General features: G+C 42.1%; 1 protein-coding gene across 1 annotated transcript in view; it reads right to left on the reverse strand.

Moving 5' to 3' along the window:
- Positions 1-24,078, reverse strand: part of SORCS3 (sortilin related VPS10 domain containing receptor 3) — a 309,773-nt gene that overhangs the window by 17,364 nt on the left and 268,331 nt on the right. The window contains exons 15-20 of the mRNA XM_075757979.1: positions 18,988-19,105; positions 17,293-17,426; positions 12,943-13,056; positions 11,308-11,479; positions 3,969-4,155; positions 830-963 (exon numbers count right to left, since the gene is read on the reverse strand). Coding sequence (XP_075614094.1) covers positions 830-963; positions 3,969-4,155; positions 11,308-11,479; positions 12,943-13,056; positions 17,293-17,426; positions 18,988-19,105 — 859 coding nt within the window. The remainder of the gene's footprint in view (positions 1-829; positions 964-3,968; positions 4,156-11,307; positions 11,480-12,942; positions 13,057-17,292; positions 17,427-18,987; positions 19,106-24,078) is intronic.

Below are 24,078 nucleotides of genomic sequence, written 5' to 3' on the forward strand. Positions count from 1 at the left end.
ATAATGTAGACGATGATGTGACTTAAACTGCTTTTGATAAATAACAGCAGATACTACATTGCAAAATTATCAGTTGTACATTTCACAACTGTAATAATGGAGGATAGTGCCTATGTGTCAGCTGTCTCACTCCTAAAGCCTGCAATAAAAACTGCAGCTAATAAGCAATCCTGCTTTCTCCATTTGAAAGCATGGCTGCAACTTGCAGTTTCACTTACTTTAATTATTGATAAAAAATGTCTTTATAATAATTTTTTGCCGATCATTTGAAAATTCACTACAAAGAAGTCTCATGCCTCTCTCTAATATATCCAAGACTGTGAAAAATGGTCACAGATGGACACAAACAATTCACCGAGAGTCTAGCTTGAAATTCTAGATACAACTGGTTATTTGAACACCAACAGCTTTAAAGTATTGTGTTGGAATCCAGCATTATATATTGCATACTGGTACATAATGGAAACCCCCATGCTTATTTGAACACCAACAGTTTTTAAATACTGTCTTGAAAGCCAGTATTATCCCATATATAGTGGTATATAATTCTCAGTTAAGTTAGAAGTGAACGCTGTTAATAACAGTGGTCTTCAAAGCTCAGTAGGGCTGATAACAACCAAATGTAAAAAAGTAATGACTCCTAAGAACAACACAAGACAGGAGAAAATAAACTCACAAAGGTTGAAGTTCAGATAATGACAACCCTTTTTAGATAAGGAAAAAACCTAAAACACAAAACAAGCAAAGGCAAGAAGTTTTATTAGGGCTGAGAAAGTTCCCTGTCTGGTGCAAGCTTAGGATGTAAAAATGAACCAAAGGGCAGCTGTACCTTGGTGCTGTTACCAAACCACCAGAAGTAGGTAAGCGTGCCTGCCTGGCTGGGCCAAACTACTGCAGTAATGTTGACATCTTTATTTCTGATGGCGACAAAGGGGACACTCAGATGGACGTGCTCCACTGGACCTGTGGGAGGAGAGAATTCATTATTAGAGGCTTTGAGTTAAATCCTCTCTGTGCAGTTGTGAACAGCAAGGATCTTTCCCTTAAATAAATCAAATGTCTTGTATCGGCAGCAAGTCTCTATTATGGCAATAAGGAGAATTTCAGCAGTCAACAAGCAACAGAAAAAGGTATCAGATTAATAAACATAAAATCATTTTTTTTTTTTCTCACTCTTAATTCTAAAGGAGCAAAAAATACACATTTTCCACACTGCTAACTTCAGACAGGGTCAGCACTGTGTTTAGAAGAATTTTTTAAATGCAGTTTGAGGGAAAACAATGCTTTGCACTGGATAGGGCAAGCTGCTATTGAATGCTTGAGAGATAGGACACAAGAGAGAAAGAAGGTGTTTTCTTGAAAATATATCCATTCAGCTACCAACATTTGTGGGAAAATCATTTTAGCCAAGCTGGCTTAAATCTGATTATAAATGAGGCATTTATGACTTGATTAAATACACCCTGACAGTTCTTTAGAAGGTCTCCAAAAGAAAGATTCATGATTTTGGAAATCCTTGGTATATTTTTGCCTTTGGCCTGACCTTGAGAAGTCTTTGGGCAGTCAGTTACCACTAGCAAAAAGTCAGGACCTACTTGAAAGATGTGTGCACTGGGATATCAAAGCATTTAACTGTCAGAAGAACTTGTTTCTGAAAGACTTAAAAAAATAATAAAGTATCAATGCAAAGTTGTGTCTAATAAATGCAAATGTCCCAAATAAGTGCAGTGCATGAAGTTCAGCATAAAGAAGCCAGCTCCCTTCCAGAAAAAACATGTAAAAAATACTGAGGTCTTCTTTGTTTAAAGCTTTTGTTTAAAGCTTTTACTATCTCCATTGTTTTCCTTCTTGTTTATTTTTTTGTTTTTACTGGCGCTGAATTTCAGCTGATAACTGCTGCACATCAGACAGTGTTACTGAGTCTTTCGGGATGGTACCTTTTAAACCACAGCAAACGGATAGACTATCACTGTGAGAAGGAAAGGATGAAATAAGAAAGAAGTGAGACTTTTCTCTTTTTTTTAATAAGACATTAATTCTGGGAAGCAGGAAATTTGCTGATATTAACTGAGACGATCTTCTTGTGTTACCTCTCAGCTCTTCAAGCACAAAATGGGGACATTAATCAACTTCTACACCTATGTGGATTACAAGGATTTTGGAGAGCACGAGCTGTTCTTTTACCACCAGAACATTCAGCTTCAAGCACAATGGGACATGATTCTTGCTTTTGGCTTCTTAAAACTTGCTCTTTTTTGTTCCCCCTTTCCCAACAGGTCTCTAGCAGCAAGTCACTTCTGAAATTTGCCCACAGCAAGTACTCTGGGTTCCCAATAACAAGTTCCCCCAAATATTTTGTGACAGTGCATGTAAGAGGAAAAACTAGGATCTTCACTTCCTTTAAATGAAGAGATGAGCAGTTTGACAGCAGATTCCAGAAAGGTAAAAAGTTGACTGACCACTGATAAAGCTGCAGAGTAGAAAACTACTGCTGCTTGAGGCCAAGGAGCTTCTTTCTCCTTTTTCTTCAGCACAGGATTTCAGCACCAGACAGATCGTATAATAAGCTTGATTTATATCACAGGCATTTTTGTCTGTACATTTGAGCTTCAAGGTCAAACCTTCTATATTGACAAGTACATCCAAATATATTAAAAGTCTAGTACTGAGGTATCATCTTATTTCAGTGTTAGCATGAATATACACGCTTGCAAAATATTTCCCTAGAGATAATGATAATAAGTTGGTCTCCTAAGAATGCTATAGAAGTCAAAGGAGAGATCTGAGAGGCTGTGGAAGAAGAGGGTACAGTAGCACAACCAGGCCAAGCAACTGCCCCTCCTTGCATTCTGCTTTTAAATCCTCAGCATGAAAAAGCAGTTCCTACGAGAAAAATCAGATAATCCATACAAAGCTGGTTGTTATTACCAGGTAACCATCACTTTTGTCAGCTAATGGCCCAAGGTGAAGGAAAAAACAGTTAATGCTCTAATAACAGGTTGTTAAATGCAGCCATGATTGACTTTGAGGGAATTATGAGCATAATAAAAGCTTCAAGGAACATTTATTCCTTCACACAGGGAGCTTAAAATTAAAAAGAAGAAAAAAGTTCTTGAGTTTTGGAAATTTCTGACTTGCTTCCTTTCAGCAGAAAAGCTCAAGTAAAAGATAGGCTAGAAGACATTCTGACAGGCTAAGGGGGAAGACAGATGCGGCTGTGAGCACCATGAGGGGCAAAACCAATGAGGTACATCTGAACACAGATGGAGCTCTCTGCCCAGGAGATCTAGTAGTCTGAGAGCAGGACAAAGAACTAGGATCTTCCAGGTCTCATTCTGTGTTCTGCACCTTCTGCTCTCTCCGGCGGCTGGGAAACAGCCAGCTGAGGGCTCTATATTTGCGTCTGCTCATGTCCCAAGTGGAGAGAAATTGCATTGATATACTAAACAGGAGGGAAAAGTCAGGGATGCATGTCAAACACATGAAATACAAGAAGTAGCACATTGGTCCTCAGTACATTCATATCCCAGGAAGTACACTCAGCATAATGCTTTTGTTTTATTTAATAAGCACTGCAAACTCCCAAATCCTGAATAACTGACTCAAAATTTAGTAGATTAATATAAACCTCTTGGTATTAGAAGCATATTGAAAACATACATTTGGACTTTGTTTCACTTGCTGTTTGGTCTCTGACCCTTTCAGAAAACCTGAGAAACATTTTCAAACTTTCCTCTGTATCTGTCAGGACTGCAAATATACTTGTGTTAAAGAAACTTTCCTTCCTCTTCATTCAATAAAGTTTACTTAACAAGACAGAAGAGTGTCTAAAAGTCCAAGCCTTTGGAAGAGCGTGATCTGCACATGTAGGTGGGTTTGCATGTATTCTTAGGCCCAACTGAAGTCACAGGGATTTTCAGTGAGGTTAGGTTTTTTACCCAAGGAATGTAGCAACTAGGAGTACTTACAGACCACATGCAGGAAAAGGACAGCAGTGTCAGAGCCCAGGCTGTTCTCTGCATATGCCGTCACCTGAAAGATTCCAGCACTCTTATACACATGCCGGATGCCATCCTCAACAGGGCTGAAATTAGCATAGGATACTGCAATGCCGTCTCCAAAATCAAGCTGAATGTTTGTCCTCTGGAGATCGCCCTGCAACAGAGAAGGCTGGATTAGGAATCTGGGCTGATAAGAATGATTTATATTACCCTCCATCCCACTTCTCAGTTCCATGTTATTGGCATGCACATAAACTCATAACTTTACCAAAAAAGCTAGCTTTGTTCTGCCAGTCCCCAAAGGGGCCAGATTCAAATTAACACCAGGTAATTATATACTAGCAATGTTTAGAATAGCCAAACATTTATACCAGTAAAGAGATGTTATTCCCCGATATTGGGTTTAGAGATTTTGGGAGGGCAGAGTGCCAAACATGCATACATCAAGGGGACCATAGTTGAATCATCTAATGCAATGCATGGTTGGGGATTATGTGTCACTGAAGTGGCCACGGCTTTGCACAGCCTTTCATTGAATGGGTGGTGTCCAACAAGTACTTCCATCAGAGGCAGTGAGATGGGAGGCACTACACTGATGGTAGGCTAGATTCTAATCAGAGAGCAGTTCCCAGGTGCACATGGGAGCATCAGGAACACTCTGGAGAGAGGACAATGGTTGAAGTGGCTCTCCAAGATGTTCCAAAGAAACACAACCTAGTGACTGAGATGCTGTAAGTCTAGTCTAAGCTAGTTTTCCAGACTAACTGTATAGTTAGTGAAAGAGAGAGAAAGACAGACAGCAAGACACCAAGACATCCCATCCTAAAATAATGGAGAGAGGTGACGTAAATCATCTTCTGCAAATATCCATCCCTGTACCCTGATGATAGAAAGTCTAGATGAATAGTTTCAGCTAGACATGTAACTTCAGGATGGCTGAATTTATACAGGTTGAGTCCCACACTGAGGACTGACAGTTTTTGTCTAATGTCAGTCAACACAGAGACACGGACTGGATACACAGGAGAATGAAGTAGCTGACGAGAAAATCCCTTCTAGGATTACTGTCAACGACAGCTATTAAACGAAGGAGGGAACAACAGTCAAGAGATTCCAGCATTGCAGGTATTGTCTAGAGACAGCAGCTGCACTGTTTTAATTTAAATCATGCTTTAAACCACTATAGTTGAACTGTAGAAATGTCTGTTATTTCAGTTTCTTGCAGCCTTACTTTATACTTGTCCCCAGCTGAATAAAAGTACCACAAAACAAGGCTAATTTAAACAGAGCTAAGGCCCTCTGCAGTGATTTCACTAAACTGAAATAAAACTACACTGCAGATCAAATCTCTGTAGCTTTCTGCATATATATAAGATGTGTTGGCCCAAGCCATTTCCTTTCGTGAAAGGTTTCCACTGTATTCACTATGTTTGAAGAAGATAGCACTACCTTTTGGAGGTGCTCCTAGCCCAAAACTGAAAATAATCCCCAGATATATTGATGATAAGAGTGAGATTCCAAAGTAAAAAAAAAAAAAAAAAAAAAAAAAATTAAAAAAAATCCTGCTCCTAAATTTAACTGTTTGTTTCTAAACAGGAAATTCAGAAATATTTCATGGCCATCTCACAAACCCATTATTGCTGTAAGTGCACAGGGTCAGGATCAAAGCTAGTGTTCAGTTCCAGTACATTCTGATCTAAGGGAGGGAAGCAACCATGTAACTCACAGCCAGTTGTGATGTACTTCCAATCCCTTCACAGCCAACTCGAATACTGCAGGGTCCTAACTCCACTGGGCTCACTGGAAAAGACCACTGAACTCACAGATTTCACTAAAGCCTCTGGGCCAGGTATCGCATAAAACAAACCATGACTTCCTAGAAAAACTATGCAAATCCAAAAAAGAGAAAAGATTGCTTGGGACAACCACATGTGTCACAGTCGCTAAAAGTTTTAGAGCTGAGAGCACCAGCTTTCCTTTGAGCAGTAGTTTTCAAGTTTACCTGTGTGCGGCAAAACACATGGCTTGCAGCCTAAATTCTGACTATGAACTTCACATCCGTAAGTGATATTTCATATGGTCTGAACACAAAAGGCTCCTGAAGAGACAGAAATATTCATGAAAGGCAAGGGGTCCCAGTTTTTGCCTCCCACTGACTCCAAACTCATGGGAGCTGCTGTCTTAACTGGCAGTTGCCATCAGCCTATGTAAGTGGCAATGGCAGCACTGACGCAGGCAGGATGCTGATGTTCTACTACTGGTCCCAGTCCTGAAAGTGCACCTGATCTCATCCTTTGGATGGAAATCTGGGAGCACAGACAAGAAGCCAGACTACAGTGAAGCAGGTCCCCTGTGTGGATAAGGACCGCAGCATGCCCCACGGACTTTATCTTCCTCATAGGCCATGCCTGCATTAACAAATCAGTGCGTAGAAAGTGTATTTTTCAGATGTGAATTTGCCTTGAGTGTATACTTGGAGTCTTCAGGTACATGCCCATATAATCAGGGTTATTACATGTAGTTTTTGAAATATGGATATTTGGTTATATACATTAGAACTCTCTCCTTCCTTGCTCCATCATTCCTATTCCACAGGAGCCAGGGGAGTTTTGTCTATTGATGTTATCAGGGCACAATTTTCACCTCTGTCCTACTAGGACATTAAAAATACTGTATAAACCAAAAAGAAAACATAGAGGACTAGAGTGGTAGTGACACTAAAACCTATGTATAATATTGAGTAGCCAATAACATCCTTTTGACAGAGGTTTTTTTAAGTCACTCTAAAAAATTCTCTAGCGGGGCAAAATTACACTTTTGGGATATGCAGTTATTTGATAGAAAGGCTCCCACAGCTTGTTAAACCTTTCAAAACCACTTCTCAAGGGAATGCACTAAGAGCACAAGTTCATCTCATATGGAAGACCCTGAACAGAAGATAAAAATTTGATCTGGGCTGGATTCATCACTGGTGACCTCAGGCTGAAATCTCTTGCACTCATCACGGCAGTTCCTCTCTCATGCCTTACAATTCTCTTTTCTATTTCCTCCTTGCTTCTCCAATATGATTCTATCTGAAATGAGAAGGTTTGAAGTGGAGAAGCAGGAATAGATTTTTCGTGACTAAACAGTAGCAGATGATCTTTCCACTCAATTATGAGAGTTGGGTCTTCAATGCAAAGCCTCCCCATCACACTAATCATGTTTGCTTTCTCTTTTCCATACCTCTGTATCCAGTATATAAAATATTAAAACAAGTGTGCTATCCCCACAGATGATATCAAATATTCTGGATTTTATGAATATAAATTAAAATAGAAATAAAGTGGAGGCATTTCAAATGGAAAAAAAAAATCATTGCTCTCCATATATATTCAAAAGGCACATTTTATTGCTTTAAGGCCCGTAAACTACCAAAACGGAATGAGCTAGGGGCTGTCACAAAGACTGGAGGTCTGCATACTGAAATCAGTGAGCAGGCAAAGGGTAGTGGAACGGGTGGAGAGGAGTATTGCCATGGAACAGCCCTTCAAACTCATCTCCCCATCAAGACTGGCCTGGGAAAGTTTTCCTGCCTGGAAGCCGCACTAGCAAAGTGACAAAAACTGTAGAGACAGAATAGTGGTTGAAATTTTGGCCTTCTGCAGGTAGGAGCTGTCATGGTTTAACCCAGCAGGCAGCTAAAACAACCACACAGTCATGTGCTCACTTTCCTTCTCACCAGTGGGATGGGGGAGAGAACTGCAAACTAAAAAAAAAAAAAAAGGTTAAACTTGTGGGCTGAGAAAAAGATGGTTTAATAGGACAGAAAGGGAAGACAAAGGCTCACCAACTGAAGCCAATACTCAGCTAGTTCTCGAGCTGACCTGCCTCCTGGCCCACTCCCCAGTTATATATGGAGCATGACATCATATGGTATGGAATATCCCTTTAGCCAGTTTGGGTCAGCTGTCCTGGCTGTGTCCCCTCCTGCCTTCTTGGGCATGCCCCACCTTCTTGTTGGCAGGGCAGTATGAGAAGCTGGAAAGTCCTTGGCTGCTTAGCAACAACTAAAAACATCCCTGTGTTATCAACATTATTCTCATACTAAATCCAAAGCACAGCACTATACCAGCTACTAGAAAGAAAATTAACTCTGTCTTGGCTGACACCAGGACAAGAGCCAAACTCCCACTGATTTCAGGAGGGCTATCTTTTATCCAGTGTATGCTTGGGGCAGGGGGGGAGTGGAGTGTATACACATGATGTATTTGGTTCTTCCAATGCAGCTCTCAAATTGTTTGCATAAAAATGTAACATGGATGTGGTGCTCTCTTTCTATAAACACAGTTTAGCAATCTTCCAACAGATGTGCAGAGCTCAGGCTTGTTCTTTGAATAGTCACTGCTTACCTTCTCAGCTACTTGCAATTACAACCCTGTTATAAAGCTTTGCCATCACCTTGTAATTACTGAAAGAGGGAAGCTGGGTGATGGTATTAACAGAAGACGAGGGAACAGAACAATTCAGTAACTGGAGCTACCACATAAACAAACATTCAGGCCTGAGGGGGGTTTATGTATCCTTCAGAGGCGAGCTGGGGATGCATGAAAAAGATCAGGTGCAAGAACAGATTCATAGATCTAGTCAAGACCACAACTCCATACAACAGCAATTTGGCAGTCTTATTTGTGCTCAAACTCAAACTTGGATTTAAAAAAAAGGTTCTTATCTCCTCACATTCCCTTACACGTATACACACTCCAAATCACAGTCCAGCCCCGTATTTCTAAAACACCCAGCAAAATCATCTGTCAGTCTGCATTTCTTTGTCTGTTGTCGTTGCCATGCACACATTCTGAATTACCACATTACCACTGTGAACAATATCACTAAAGCTAAATCTATAAATCTTGAGAAATGTAGTTTTCAATTAACTATGATAAACTCTTACTTTACCATTGGACAGCATAAAGATCAGTCACATCAATACATTGAGGGTGTGTACTAGCAGGTAGAAAGGAACTGATGGCTAATCATGAAGTTGCTGATCAGGGTTAGTCTGAAACAGTGGGAAGGCCAAAAGGAGGCCACACAGACATATGCGTAAGAGGGCTTGTCAGAGTGCTGTTTGGCTCAGAAAGTAAGCGTAGACATAGGTGTAAAATCACCCACCAGGAAACAGACTGACCAGAGAAGGTGGAAAGAGGCAAGAATGAATCTGTATGACCCCAAGGTATGTAATAATTAAGACTACTACAGAAATTATTTCTTCCAACTAACAAGGAATACTTTGATGACAATTTATTTGTCTCAGGTTCACACTGAAAGACTGGAATTCTTTTGCCCAGAATCTCAGTGTTCTTTTTTTCTTTTTTTCCTTTTAAAATGTCTGTTCTTTTAAGAAACAAACTCAGCACACAACTCTCTGTGGAATAAGCTGATCACCCACAAAGATATGTTCTTGAAAATCCTCTTCCCTTAGAAAAAAATTGTTTCAATGAAATGTTTTTCTAACTATCCTTATTTTTCAACAAAGGACATAGAGTGAACGCCCTCACATATTTATTCGGTTGCCTCTTCAATCTCTAAAGCCTTATAAAGACTCCACTCTTCAGCTACCTTGACTGCTGCCTTATTCCCCATCTGTTTATCATTCTTTGTATGCAGCAGTTCTGCTTGAGTTCCTTAATAAATTACTACTAGATTCCTAATTTTTAGATTATGTCTGTTCTTTTCTGAACTCCCACTCACAGTGTCTATACAAATTGTCTTACCGTGTCAAGTCTGCAGAATATAAAAGAATCAGCCAGGTAGACAAGAACTCCCCTTTGTATAAAAGCAGAGCATGCATGAACCTCTGAGGAAGTATGTAAAGAAGCCCTATCAGATTAGCATGGTCCCCATAAAACATTTAGTTACTGTATAAGAATTTAAATGAATACAAGTGTGTGTGTTTAAAAAAAAACCCACAACGTATCATGAGAAAAAACTTCTCCATGGCAGTATGCTCAGGTTTACAACAGCTTCTTGTATTCTTGAAGGTCTAAGTTGCCACTGGAGGCTACTTCTGGGACAGGGAGGGGAAGAGACAGTGTGCTTGCACTGTTTCTAGTATGATTTCCTCAGAGACCTACTGCTGCTTGTTGTCAGAGGCAGGATACTTAGGGGACAGGCATCTGGTCTGTCCTGGTGTTGTTATGCTTATGTTAATGACCGTGACACGTCTGGCTCCCAGCTGTCTCCAGGTACTGTCCCTAAATGAAGTACACAGGACAGAGTAGATGACAAAACGTACTTGTGGTTCTCCAACCACCTCACTCCCTGCCTGCCCCTCCTGAGACACCCAAAGATATTAGAAGTAAGGTTGTGAGTTGACCTTTCTGTTTAACCAGAAAACAGATGTAACACTAGCCATTGTGGGAAAATCACTGTTGGACCTCCTATGACACCTTCCACGGGCAGTCAGAAGCCAGCAGGGGAATGTAGCAGCTGTGAACACAGCAGGGCTTTTTGTAGTGTAGTCACACATATCCCTAAATGCCAAACCAAATCACAGACCAGAAGAGGCATAAGATCATTTGAAAAACCCTCCTGTCAGCCTGAATACATACCTTAGCTATCCAACCCTCCACTGAGCCACAAGCCTTGCTGACACAAGCTGCACCATACACGTTTGACAAACAGAGGGGTACCTGACTGAGAGAGATCACCAGAAGTGCCTCAATGTTTTGATGCTTCAGGCCCCAGCATGGCTTGCTATCACTTATGATAGTTGGCTACAGAGGGAATTGTACCACATTATAAATAAAACGGATATGGGCAGAGGAGCTCAGAGGTGGTTTAAGGAGGCTCAATTCGTACTGCAAAACAATAATGTCCCTCACTGCTCACCATGAGTCTGAAAATGTTCCCCACCGTTCTTAACCTTTCCCAGCAAAGCTTCAGCTAAAGCTTTTCATCCCAGAAACAGAATTATTAAGCACAGAGACACCATTTCTGCCTCACAAACTCCATAAACTGCAGTTCACTGGAGGCAGCAAGAAGCTAGTGGGGAAATCTATTTTTGACCAGATCTATCTTTCTTTAGCATTGGCTCCGCCATCACTGGTAGACAAGATAACCAGCCAAATACTCCTTTGGTTTGACCCAAATACGATTGGTTTGTAGGTTTCACATATAGTCCGCTTTCATGAATTCTAAATCTCAGGAGTGTTCATCATTTCATGACCCCACCTGCTGTTTTCCTCTCAGCAGCCTGACAGATGAAGGAAAAGAGTGCCAGTCCTGCCACACAGTGAAAGGTTTGCTGAGCCCACTAACAAACCTCTTCCATAAGGATGATGAAGGTGGCATTGTGTCCCTGCTCCGTGACCAGTTTTCCATCAGTAGTGAGGATGTGCAGTCCCCGAGGTGCTTTTCCAGGGCATTTCTCCATCTTGGCCATGTACTTCTCTCGCAAGCCATCTGTGCAGTTGTTAGACACAATCCTTCGGTACCTGGGGAACAGTAACAAAAAGGACTTTGGACTCAGGCAGTGGGTGGAAAAGTTGCTTTGTTTTGGTTTTGTTTCTCCATATTAATGCACGTGTTTTTTCAAAGGCTAACTGCCTGCATGATTCCCTCACTGAAAGGAAGAATCAAAGAAATCTAACACTTTATTAAACTGGAGAAAGCCAAATAAATCACAAATCCAACCTTCTCCAGAGATTCTCAGCAGCCTCGCACATTGAGGAGGTGAATTATTCTGCCCTGCTAAAAGGCAGAGAACTCCCCCAACTCTCCATGCCTGCAGGATTGCCCCCTGCATCCCAGCTTTTTATTTATGCTTTTTATTACATTTTGTCTGCCTGTGCTCTGCTAGAAGGCACTTGGAATGATCCTTCAAGAGCTTTGTCCAGTCCAATTTTAAAATGATTCAAGGGTTTTTCTCTTGGCTCTTCTTGGAAGAAGTTAGCTAACTAGCAAGACACTTGGATATTCTCAGTGTTTTTGAGGGGGATTAACCCCTTCTAGTAATTTCACAGTAAAAATACAGGATTGTTGAAGAAGACACAGACCCCAACTATTTTCCTCTTGCGCTCTGTCAAGAGGGCTACAAGCAGTCATACTGGCCAGGGGTCCTGTAATTACATCCTGTATTTATAGCAACCTTTCCAATGAAAGGAGGTCACTGAAGTTGTGACTTCAGACTCCCAGCAGCCTCATTTTGTTCAGCCATCCACATCAACCAGCCATGAACTACCCTATCATAACAGCCAAGGATGCAAGACCCATGACTCAGAGGCAGCCCTGCAAAGTCTCCAGGGCCTGCACTGCCTGAGAAGGAACATCGCAATTTTGCACCAGCCAGTGCAACCAGAGTTTCAGAGTATCCCCCGCATGATAGAATAGCATTTGCAAAGCAATACTACCATAATAAACCAACACTTGCCATCTGTTCTGGGTAAAACCAAGAGAAACCAGCACATGTAGCTTGTCTGAAATCTCAAGGCATTGCATATACAAAGTGAAAATGGCAGAGGAAAAAAAAAAGAGGCTAAAAATTGCTCATTTGAGCCTCCCCAGAAGCTGTTACAAATAGGAGTTCTAAGATAGGAAGAGGTTCAATGAGAAATGATGTGAAATACCTTGAACCTGTCCTTTTAAATGTTCAGCTGTCTCTCAGATAGACCTTCCTGTTTTGTGTTTTAATTTTGCAGCAAAGGGGAGCTCCAAGTCTAGGCTCCAGGGATCATACATCACCTGATAGCAATACAATATCTACATGTCACTTATGTTAATGCGCTTCTCCCTGCCTCTGAGGAATGAGGCAATGTTCCATACAGATGCTGCTGCAAACATTACCTCATGAATAAGACTGGAAAAGAGCCAGGCGGGATGCAGAGGAAAAAAGAACCATTCAGGTTCTCTTGTCTACTGCAAGGTCACCAAAACCAGAGAGATTGGAAGGTTCACTTACCCACTGCTGTTCAAGTAGCTCTGACCAATGCTGCAGTCCTTGGACAGGGAGGACGGGTTGAACCAGAAGGCTGGGACACACTGGTTGTTGCTGTGCCTCTCATACCCATAGTCACTACGGAGACAAGTCATGAGTGCATCACTGTACCCATTCATTAGATTTAGCTCAGAGTTTTAGGCGATGTTTTTGTTTCCCAAAGTATGTGTGTGTTGGTGGCTCTCTGCTGGATGGCACGGCATCATGGATTGGGCTCATCCAGAGACAAAGTGCTTGATTAGTTTGAGAAGCAGGAACACAGTTCACAGAAGGTATGTGATACCTGACAACACCAGAACTACCAACCTTGCAGAGTAATGGAGGACTTGTGTTTCATTTGCTAACTAAACACAGGCAGAGATTCAGAAAGAAAATTGTATGGTTAATTTCTTTTCCTATTAATCTCTAATAATTTCACTTGTGGGTTCTTTTAGTTTGCTTGCTTTTTGTATTCTTTGCTTTCAGAATGAACCAGCCTAATTCCAAGATTTAATGCTTCTTTTTCCCAATGAAGCAGTTAGGAATATAAAACACTAAGAGTACTTCCAGAACAACTAGCCAAGGTATGTATATTTACATATGTTAATGGCCTCCCTGCTCTTTGACTGAGCTATGACTGGCCTGAAAAAAAGAAAAAAGGTTGATGTTTTTCCAACACTAAACTAAAGCAACACAGCCAACTTGGTAGTCTAAGGATTACATGGTATTGTGTCACATTGGGGAAGGCAATCCAGGGTACAGATGTTTCTCTGGACCACCAAAGAGTGGAAGTGTACACAATCACATCCAAGACTTCTTTTTACAGCTGCCTTTGCATGCCAATACAATGAGCAAGCAATAGGATTAATCCAAAGCTTTCCAGAAGTTTTAATAGTCTCTGCATCAGGTTTCTATGCATAGCCTTTATTGGCAGGCTGGATTCAAGGGGCAAATAAGAGATTCTGGATTTTTGCCTGAAGCAGGTTGTAAAATGCCAACAAACTAAACCTCTGTGGAAACAGACACTACAGAAGCTGCTGCCTTGAAAGCTCTCTGTGCCCTTTAGGACACTCCTGAGTTTTATCCTTCCACTATTCAGAGTCTGAATTGCCAACAGAAAGTCTCTAGGAAGAGCTTTGGTGAGACAAAACTGTGCTATGTCCCCAGGCTGCTACCATTTCTTTTTTGGAGGGCAAAAATTCTGCAAGCTACTTTAAAAGGCTTGGAGATTCCCTAATGCTCTTTCTCTCAATATTCAATTTAATCATTCTCAGAGGGTCCGACCTGCACAGTCAAAAATGCCTGGCAGTGACTTGGTAATTAAAAATATTCAGGAGGAGCTGTACTTTGCCCCAAAGAAGAAAAGAGCTGCATAAATATTTAATAAAATTAAAGACAACATTGCTGTATGCCCTCAAGGTTCTGTGCTTGTTCATTAACTTCTGGTAAATGTATATTAAAGCCTCACATGCTGCCCACCTTCCTTCTCATAAGCCCCAGGGTTTGCATAAGTTAAGGAAATAATCAAGTCCAGCTGCTGTGCTGTCTTTCTCAGGAAAGCTATCTTGACAGAGTAAATAAAGAAGCAGAAGAAGGGAAAAGAAATATCAGCAAGCATTTTAATAACACTTCTGAGTTCCTTCTGCTATTGTCTCTGTCAGAAAAAGGCCAGGGTTTGCTTTTGGAAATGACTGCGAGGGTTGGCAGGAGTCACCCCTGATCCTGACTCATAAGGATTTGTTGCAGTGGGGCCCTGGACCATGGTTTATGCCCCTGAAATTCAGATCAGCCTTATATCTAACAGCAGGAAACTGAGAGCACTGGAACACGAGGCAGAGAGGGGTAAGGGCGCTGTGACCAAATGGAAGGGAGCACGGCCCTCACAGCTTGTGCTGTAGGGCTCCTGCTGTCACTTGTCCCGTCTGTACAGCTCTTGAAGGCAGGCATCATCACACCTAGTAGCACAGGATGCTCTGTCACCAGAACCAGCCTCCAAACCTACTTACTAGGGAAGCAGGGGGCCTGTCTGTTGGGATCTGCTGGTCAGTGCACTCACACAATCTCAACTGCTAACCCTCCTCCTTTCCCTGACTCTCCACAGGATCTGCTTAGTTCACACACACGAGATGGGCCAGTCAGTGCTTCCAAGAACTGGCAATTGTGAACCAAGCCAGAAAGGCTGAGTGGACATCTTTCCTTTCCAAAAACACCAAGGCAAAGAGTAGGAGATGTCCTTCCAACTGTAGATACCTACAGTGAGGATGTATCTCCATGAGCTCCCTGCCTAGAGCCTTCTTCCAGTCAGCAGAGAGAAAAGGCACTTCTCATCACCTCCCCTTCCCATACTGACATCCAAAAGAAAGCAAATGAATCATATGCTAATATAACCTATATCTTGCCAATAACCATCTCATCCTTTAGAAGTCACAAGTCACAGCAGATTAGTCCACCCTTCCTCTCTGAAAATCACTTTTAAGATAATCAAGCTTGGCGTTCCATTTCCAGCACTACTACTGTTTTCTTCAAACTGATTGCCCCATACCTTCTTCCAGTGAGCCCTGCAGACGAGCATCAAAACTCACCCTTAAGCTGGTTCTTCTGATTCTCCATCACCAGCTATAATAATTTTGCAACTGGAAGCCAGTTAACAATTCTGTTGGGAGCACAGAGTCTAAAACAAAAGCCAGTTTGCTGTTCTCTAATTGCATTTCCTCTGCAGGACTGACAAGGTTAACAGCAATATTCTCTCATGTTAGTGAGAAAGTTGAACAAAAGTGATACTGAACACATGCAAGGAACATGTCAATTGATTGAAAAGGTGCATTCTGATGCAGACCCTTTTCAAGGCAGAACAGCACTTAAGGCCAATTTAGCTACTACAGTTTTCCACTTAAAGCTTAGAATAGACAAGTTTCACTGTGAAAACAGAAAGCTGGTGAGGCACAAAGCCAGAGGAAAAAAAAAAAAAAAAAGAAGAAGAAGAAAAAAGAGCAAATTCATAAGCATCTCTGGAGATTGGTGCTTGGTTCAGCTCGGAGACATATGCCAATGCCAAGGGCAGATACTGCAGGGCGAGATAGTTTGTTCATCCTGCAAGTTCTCATGACAAGAACAAAGGGGAAAGATCTCCTGAGTCAAACTAAGGAGTCTCAGATGTACTTTTGGCATTAGGAACAAATTAAACATCCATCCAGATAAGATGAAATCTCTGCTCTACATCCCTAAACCTCTTTTAGAGCCAAACTACTCCGATATTCAAGAAAACACTTTGGTCTGTATTTTTCATTCATTTTTGCCACATTTCAGTGTGTCCATGTTCTAAAAAGAACTGTGAGTCTCAGCTGGCCTAAGTCCAAATAAGTGTGCAGATCTCACGCCTCACACCCCTTCAGGAAGGATTCGATGGTAAGTGAAGTTTTCAGGAATCACATCGATACTGAATCAGACACTGATCTTGATAACCTACTACAAAAATGAAAATGTTTTCTCAGCTGATCTGCTTTCAGGGTATTTTGAACTCCATTTAAATGACATTCTGATCATTTAAGCTCAAATATCACATCTATTGACAGTTTTAAATCCTTAAAATATTGCCTACGGCAGGTTCCCCAGAGGAATTCCTTGTGCAGAGACCCTGACTGTTACACATTCTCCCATCTCCTATCCTTGACTGTCAAGCATTATTAAGCAGTGGTTCATTTTTTCCCTGTTTTATTTCTAAGCTGCTTTCAAAGTAGCCTTAAAGCAGTTTGGAAATTATGGCCCCATTAAGTTAGAAACACCAATATTTGCACAAAACAAGTAGCTACATCTGACAAGGGTGGGCTGTATGGCCACGTCACTGAAGCCCTTTCAGAAATTTTTCAGTAAAACATTGTTGAAAAGTAACAAATGGTTCCCAGGAATTCAAAGGAATAACGATAAAAATATGCCTGTTTTGCTAGCTTGCTCCCTAGGTATTCAATCACCTTGGAAGTGAGGACAGAAAATTCCCTCTTTCCCATGTGAGGGAGATGCTTTGAACCAGAGAAGAGTCCTGGCTGACACTTTTCTAGAATGATGGACAAAAAATGTCAATCAGTACTTGGAGTGTTCTGCTTTTGATTTCCAGACTTGGATTTCTTATGAAGATTAGCCAATCTCTCCCACAGATGAAGGGGACACCTCCCTCACACCACAGATGTGGGGGATCGCATCTATGCTATATGATGCGATCATAGCCACAAAGCTGCAGGAGAATCAGTTTCTCTGCAAGGTTTTCTGTCTGGGCAGTAGCTTGGCCACTGCCAATGCTACAAGAGCAGTTTCTGCAAAAGTCTCAAGTCACATACTCACCACTCAAAGTCCCCTTGACCACAGACACATGGTTCAGACACCACAGTTTGGGAATAGTCCCGACCTAGGGAACACTGGGCTCCAGGCTTGCGTTTTTTATAGATCTTCCTCTCTCCCATGACACAAGGCTCCCCCTTCAGCAGCCAAGGAGCAAAAGGAGAAAGAAAAACAGACAGTTAGTTGTAGTGGCAGCTGGGCCCTAGATGGAACGTTTTGCCAAAAGACACAAAAGGCAATGAAAGCATGCAGTTACCACTGGGAGAGATGGGAGCTAAGAGTCTAGCTCCCTTTGATGGTTTTACAGACTCCAAAGTCACCTTGGGAGGTCCCATGAGTTGGGTCTCATCAGCATTCAGTTGGGGGGCTAATGACAATGTGCCCAAAGTGCCTGGGTGCCCGAGCCATCACAGGCACCCAGTTATGCCATTTTTCAAAAGGCATTCACCGCTGTGTCTAGTCCTATGATCCTGAAAAGACAATGTGGATGTACTCCAGGGTTTCTTCCATATGTCAGATGAAATCTACTACAGGAAGAAGCGCCCAAGCCTGAAACCCAGGACAGGGACAAAATCTAGAAGAGGAACCCAGGACTCCTGGCGCTCCTCCTCTTTCCTTGATAGACTTGGCTTTGCTATAGACCTCAGATAATTCTGATAGTGTGTTATACTGGGTTTTTTGAACACAGACGTTTCCATGAACACTACTGGGAGTAGCTAATTTAAAAGAAACATTTGACATTTAGGTAAGTTGCTATAAACAGAATTTTCTCTGATGCAGAAATAATTTGTCTGCATAGAAGTAAGAAAAAAAGACAATGCCTAATTGAAATACTTTTCTTTCCCATTAACAGTGATTCCCAAGATGGCTACCTGGTTTCACACATCTTCCCTTTTCTTTCATTTGAATTATTTTAATTTATTCAATTCTATGACTTCAGTTATCCATTACATCCTTGCCAAATTAATGCTCATTTCTAATTCATGGATTTCATTCAGGAATAACACACTGCCAATAGTTCTGGCTCTAGTTATGTTGCCCTGCAGGGAGTGAGACATCATACTGGTAGCCAGTAACCCATAAGTAATCTTCAGAGGGTGTTGAGCTCTCTCTGCTATAGTGGCTTCAGGACCTAAATATACCCAGCATGAAAATAAGGCAGAGTGTATGAGAAGCAAAGCATGTATCCTTGAATAAAATGAAATAATTTGGTCTTCTCTGGTGTCTTTTATTCAAGGGCTCCCCAGAGTTTTATAGACACCTGCAGGACCTGCAGCATGAATAAATGTTTTTATTTTCATTTTTGAACAGGGAAAATAGAGGCAAAGCAAAAGAAAATTATTTTCATGAGTCACTGACAGAGCTACAAAGAGTTCAATGTCTCCTACAATTCAATCACAAGGTTAGGTTTTGTGTTGCCCTGAGCACTGAGGGCAAAAAGATCCAGCTGGTGCAATGGAATATTTTCATACAAAGCAAAGTTAACAATCTTCCTAACTTGCCCAGAGAAAACTGGCCCCGTGTTTATTCATGCATATGCTTCAGGAGAAGTAAAGCATCAACAGGTTAGAACTGTGACTTGATGGATGCAAAAAAATCCATATGCTCTGCTGAAAAAAACCACATACATTCCTACCTAGCAACACAGAGTATGGGAAAAGGAGACCCCCTCATTCTCTCCCTGCACAGTGGGAATACCTGATTGTGCAGATGCCAGGTTTGGTAGTCATCTTTGTTACATCTCCGGCTGAACACAGACTTGTAGTCCACCTTGACCAGCTGCCATTCAGAACGGAGACTGAAGTGCCCAAAAACTCTGAGCATGGGAGAGGAAAAAAGAAAGAACAAGAGTCAGCCAGAAATATTCTTCCATTAAGCAAATAATTTCTCATGAATCTCAGCTGCAGAAACCAATACACAGTCTTGGAGCTCAATGCCAGAAAATGCTATTCAGTCATGTTCCTATAACATCCTAGGATTGTTCAGCCTTTGCCTGACCCCTTGTACAGCCTGTGCTGGAAGGTCTTCCATGACTCTAGTACTTAGCACAATGGGCCCCGAATGTAATACAGACAGCTAGGTATCACTCAGAACAATAAACAACGAGACTAAAAAAGTAATGTGTCTAATATAAAGGGAGCTATTCTGATGAATATATGGGTTTGGTTGTCTCAAAATCAAGCCTTTCTTAGCTGACTGTTTCTTTACTGCTGAACTTTCACATTGTACAAACTTACTATTTAATGAATTGTAAAAGAAACACCTGAAATAACATATTTGGGATACGGACTGTAGGCAAATGACCTGCAAAGACAGCAGCCTCCCTTCCACCTGGTGAATGCTGACTGCAGCTAATAGGAATGAAATTATAAGTGGCTGCCACTGTAACGTTACCAGTAGTTTTTTTCTTAATTCTTTTGAGTAGGTCACTCATCATCGGCATTCACTGATCATACTCCAAGGCTCGCCTAGCTAAGTCATACGTTGATTTTCAGGATGAAAATGACACATTTTCCCACGCAATTCCAGGGCAACACAAAGCTTGTACTAAGTAAGGCAGTATACAGAAGCAGTTAGAGCTGAAGGGTCAGCACTCAAAAAATAGTGCGAGAAGGGCTCAGACTGTAATTTAAAACTGAGGCATAGATCTGTTACTAATGTGGTGATGAAAGAGATCATATAAAATTGAATTGCACCAGAGGCTTCTGCCCAAGCTTGCACCAGAACATCATCAGCAGACCTGGCTGTTGAACACAGGTCTTTCTAAATGCCATCCTAACTATATGGCGCTCCTTCATCTGCGCAAGGAAAGCTATCTGCGTGCTTAAGTGTCTGGAAGGGAAGGACCAAAGCAACTATGAGCGCTGATGGTATACACTACCAAAGTACCATCACCACAAATACTAAGGGACTTTACGTGTTGGAAGCTTACACCTTCACCAAAGAAAGCAAAATCATAGCAAAAACATAGTTTAATTAATAAATAACCCCAAGTACCCAGACAAAAGACTCCATCCATCCAGAAACATTGCATGAGTTCTGCAGGGTGTTTAGGTTTTGATCAAGTTTTCTTATATCCTTGGCCAGCTGTGATTTTCTCAGTAAGGAGCAGCTTTTCAATCAGCTGCAGCTGGATTTCCAAAGAAGTGTATAATAGAAGGAGAATAGGGCAGGGACACAGGTGAACAGACTTTAAAAACCATTAACAAATAGCCATTAACAAACACATTCACCACAAAAGGAGGGCTAAATATAATCTCTATCCTTTACTGAACGGGGGGGGGGAGGGAGGGGAGACAGAGACAACGAACGAATGAATGAACACACACACACGCGCGCGCGATGAGGAAAAGACTGAGGCACTTAATGCCTTCTTTGTCTCAGTCTTTAGCAGTGAGACCTGTTGTTCTCTGGGTCCCCAGCCCCCTGAGCTGGAAGACAGCGAGTAGAATGAAGCCCCCGTAACCCAAGGGGGAAAGTTCAGCTACCTGCTACACCACTTAGACACACACAAGTCTATGGAGCCAGATGAGATCTACCCAAGGGCACTGAGGGAGCTGGTGGAAGTGCTGACCAAGCCACTTCCCACCATTTATCAGCAGTCCTGGCTAGCCAGGGAAGTCCCAGTTGACTGGAGGTTAACCAATGTGACACCTATCTATAAAAAGGGCCAGAAGGAGGATCCAGGGAACTACAGTCCTGTCAGTTTGACCTCGGTGCCAGGGAAGGTTATGGAGCAGATCATCTTGAGTGCCATCATGCAGCACATACAGGACAACCAGGTGATCAGGCCCAGTCAGCATGGGTTTATGAAAGGCAGGTGCTGCTTGACTAACCTGATCTCCTCCTATGACAACGTGACCCACTTAGTGGATGAGGAAAAGGCTGTGGATGTTGTCTACCTAGACTTTAGTAAAGCCTTTGACACCATTTTCCACAGCATTTCCTGGAGAAACTGGCTGCTCACAGCTTGGACGGGTGTATGCTTCGCTGGGTAAAAAACTAGCTGGATGGCCGGGCCCAAAGAGTTGTGGTGAATCAGTTTAAATCTTCAGCTGGTTGCCAGTCGCAAGTGGTGGTCCCCAGGGCTCAGTACTGGGACCAGTTCTCTTTAATCTCTTTATCAATGATCTGGATGAGGGGATCAAGTGTACCCTCAGTCAGTTGGCAGAAAACACCAAATTGGACAGGAGTGTTGATCTGCTGGAGGGTAGGAAGGGTCTACAGAGGGATCTGGACAGGCTGGATCCATGGACAGAGGCCAATTGTATGAGGTTCAACAAGGCTCAGTGCTGGGTCCTGCACTTGGGTCACAACAACCCCATGCAACACTACAGGCTTGGGGAAGAGTGCCTGGAAAGCTGTCCAGTGGAAAAGCAGGTATTTGTCAACAGCTGGCTGAATATGAGCCAGCAATGTGCCCAGGTGGCCAAGAAGGCCAACAGCATCCTGGCTTGAATCAGAAATGGTGTGGCCAGCAGGACTAGGGAAGTGATGGTCCCCCTGTACTCAGCACTGGTGAGGCTGCACCTCGAGTACTGTGTTCAGTTTCGGGCCCCTCACTGCCAGAAAGACACTGAGGTGCTGGAGCATGTCCAAAGAAGGGCAACAAAGCTGGTGAAGGGTCTAGAGCACAAGATTTATGAGGAGCAGCAGAGGGAACTGGAGTTGCTTAGCGTGGAGAAAAGGAGGCTGAGGGGAGACCTTATAGCTCTCTACAACTACCTGAAAGGAGGTTGTAGCCAGGTGGGTGTCGGTCTCTTCTCCCAGGTAACAAGCGATAGGACAAAAGGAAACAGCCTCAAGTTGTGCCAGGGGAGGTTTAGATTGGATATTAGGAAAAAATTCTTCACAGAAAGGGTTGTCAATCATTGGAACAGTCTGCCCAGGGAAGTGGTTGAGTCACCGTCCCTGCAGGTATTTAGAAGACATGTAGATGTGGTGCTTAGGGACATGGTTTAATGGTGGACTTGGCAGTGCTAAGTTAATGGTTGGACTTGATGATCTTAAAGGTCTTTTCCAACCTAAGCGATTCTATGATTTGATGAAAATTACAGCTTCTGTAATTGACAGGGGGAACGTCTCGGTACACATAAACAACAAAAAAACGACAATGATCAAGTTGATTTGTACCTATAACATACCAACTTCTTGGCTATCTCAAATATATGAAAGAATCTAAAAACTCATCTAAAATACAAGTTCCAGATTTTCAAAATTCTGCATGTACTGAAACGCATATCTTTTCTGACATTCATAAAGCAGCAATTGTCATTGTATCATGGTTATTGTGAGATTTAGAGGCCAGAGAAAGAATATTTTTTTCCTTATATCAAATCTTTCACTAACCTGCATTTTTACCCAAGGCACTTACAAGATTAAAGTTTTCGTGTTTTTCTTTAATTATTCCAGACTAAAAAAAAGAGAGAGATGATTTACAAATTTCCCTATGAAAGCAAAAAAGAAAAATAAGAGAAAACTTCTTCTGAGTTTCCAAGCACTGACTGCAGTCCAGATCCTGCTGTGTCCCCAGTGTGCTGCCATTCTGTATTCTAGTTCATCTTAATTTACCCTGTAATCACTCAGGGTTTCTGGCTTTACTCCCTCCTCACTGCCCAGATTACTCCTGTAGACTGTAGCTTGCACCAAAATTCCTCTGCATTGTGCTGTTTCTTGTAAAGCAGAGACCATCCAGATATCAGCGATGTTCTCCCATTTAAACCTGTCTCAGCTCATGGGTATCAGGGAGAGAAAGGGGGGTGGTGGAGATCAGAGATTCTGGAGTTGTGTGTTTGCTGTGGACACTTTTCTCTGTCCAAGTTCTGCCTCACAAAGGCAAGGTCCACGAAACTGAGAAGAAGGGGAGAGGATACAATGCAAGAACCACCTGTGACAAATGTGTACACAGGTTAGAAACAAGGAGGTGGCGAAGAACTTGTGTCTAGGAATGGATTTATTAGGTAGACTGTTGCTGGCTCTTCAGAACATTTCTGAGTATAGTCCTAATCGTAGAGTACCAGCAATAGAAAACACAACCGCATTCAAGCAAAGGTACAGAAGAAACCCTAATTCCTGTTCCTCAACACGGAAGGCACGTCCTGGACCAAAACAAACCCACAGCAATATGGAGTGCCAGGGCACTTGTTGGGAGAAAGGAGGAATGGGAAATAGCACAGAGGGGGAATGCAGAAAGCATCCAAAACTGTAGTCAAGTAGGAGTTCTAGCTCCAGTCCCCACTTCCCCATGACACTGGGTAAATCCCACCAGCTCTTATGCCACAACTGCTTTCAGCACATATTCTTACAGAGTGCACGTCTTGTCATGGTATTATTGCACAGCTGGGCAGCTCTCCCATGAATCTTGTTTGTCCTGGATGTGATGCATGACTGAAATGTCATTCCCACAAAGTGGCAACTCAGCAAGCAGAAATCATTTAGTCCAGGAGATTTATACCAGTTCAGGATTTGACCTGGGTGTTTATTACACAGAAAACATAGCAAAAGGAGGGGAGAACATAATCAAACACAAACACTTGCCTGAACCCAGAAGATAATAGGGCTGGAGAAGCCCAATGCTTCAGCAGCCAATACATCTCAAGGAAAATGTTGTTCCTCAGACTGACACTTAGCTAACTGTCCAGCAAGAAAGCAAAAGGCTTCTTTGTGCTTTACAAGCTACAAAAATCACCAGAATCACTTCTATTTTAAATCTATTAAGACAAGCTTAAAAAATCCCTCTGCCATTGAAATTCTCCATGATAATGATAATTAATGGAAAAAACAAGGTTC

The sequence above is a fragment of the Balearica regulorum genome, chromosome 7 (assembly GCF_011004875.1).
Source record: "Balearica regulorum gibbericeps isolate bBalReg1 chromosome 7, bBalReg1.pri, whole genome shotgun sequence".
NCBI classification, from domain to species: Eukaryota; Metazoa; Chordata; class Aves; order Gruiformes; family Gruidae; genus Balearica; species Balearica regulorum.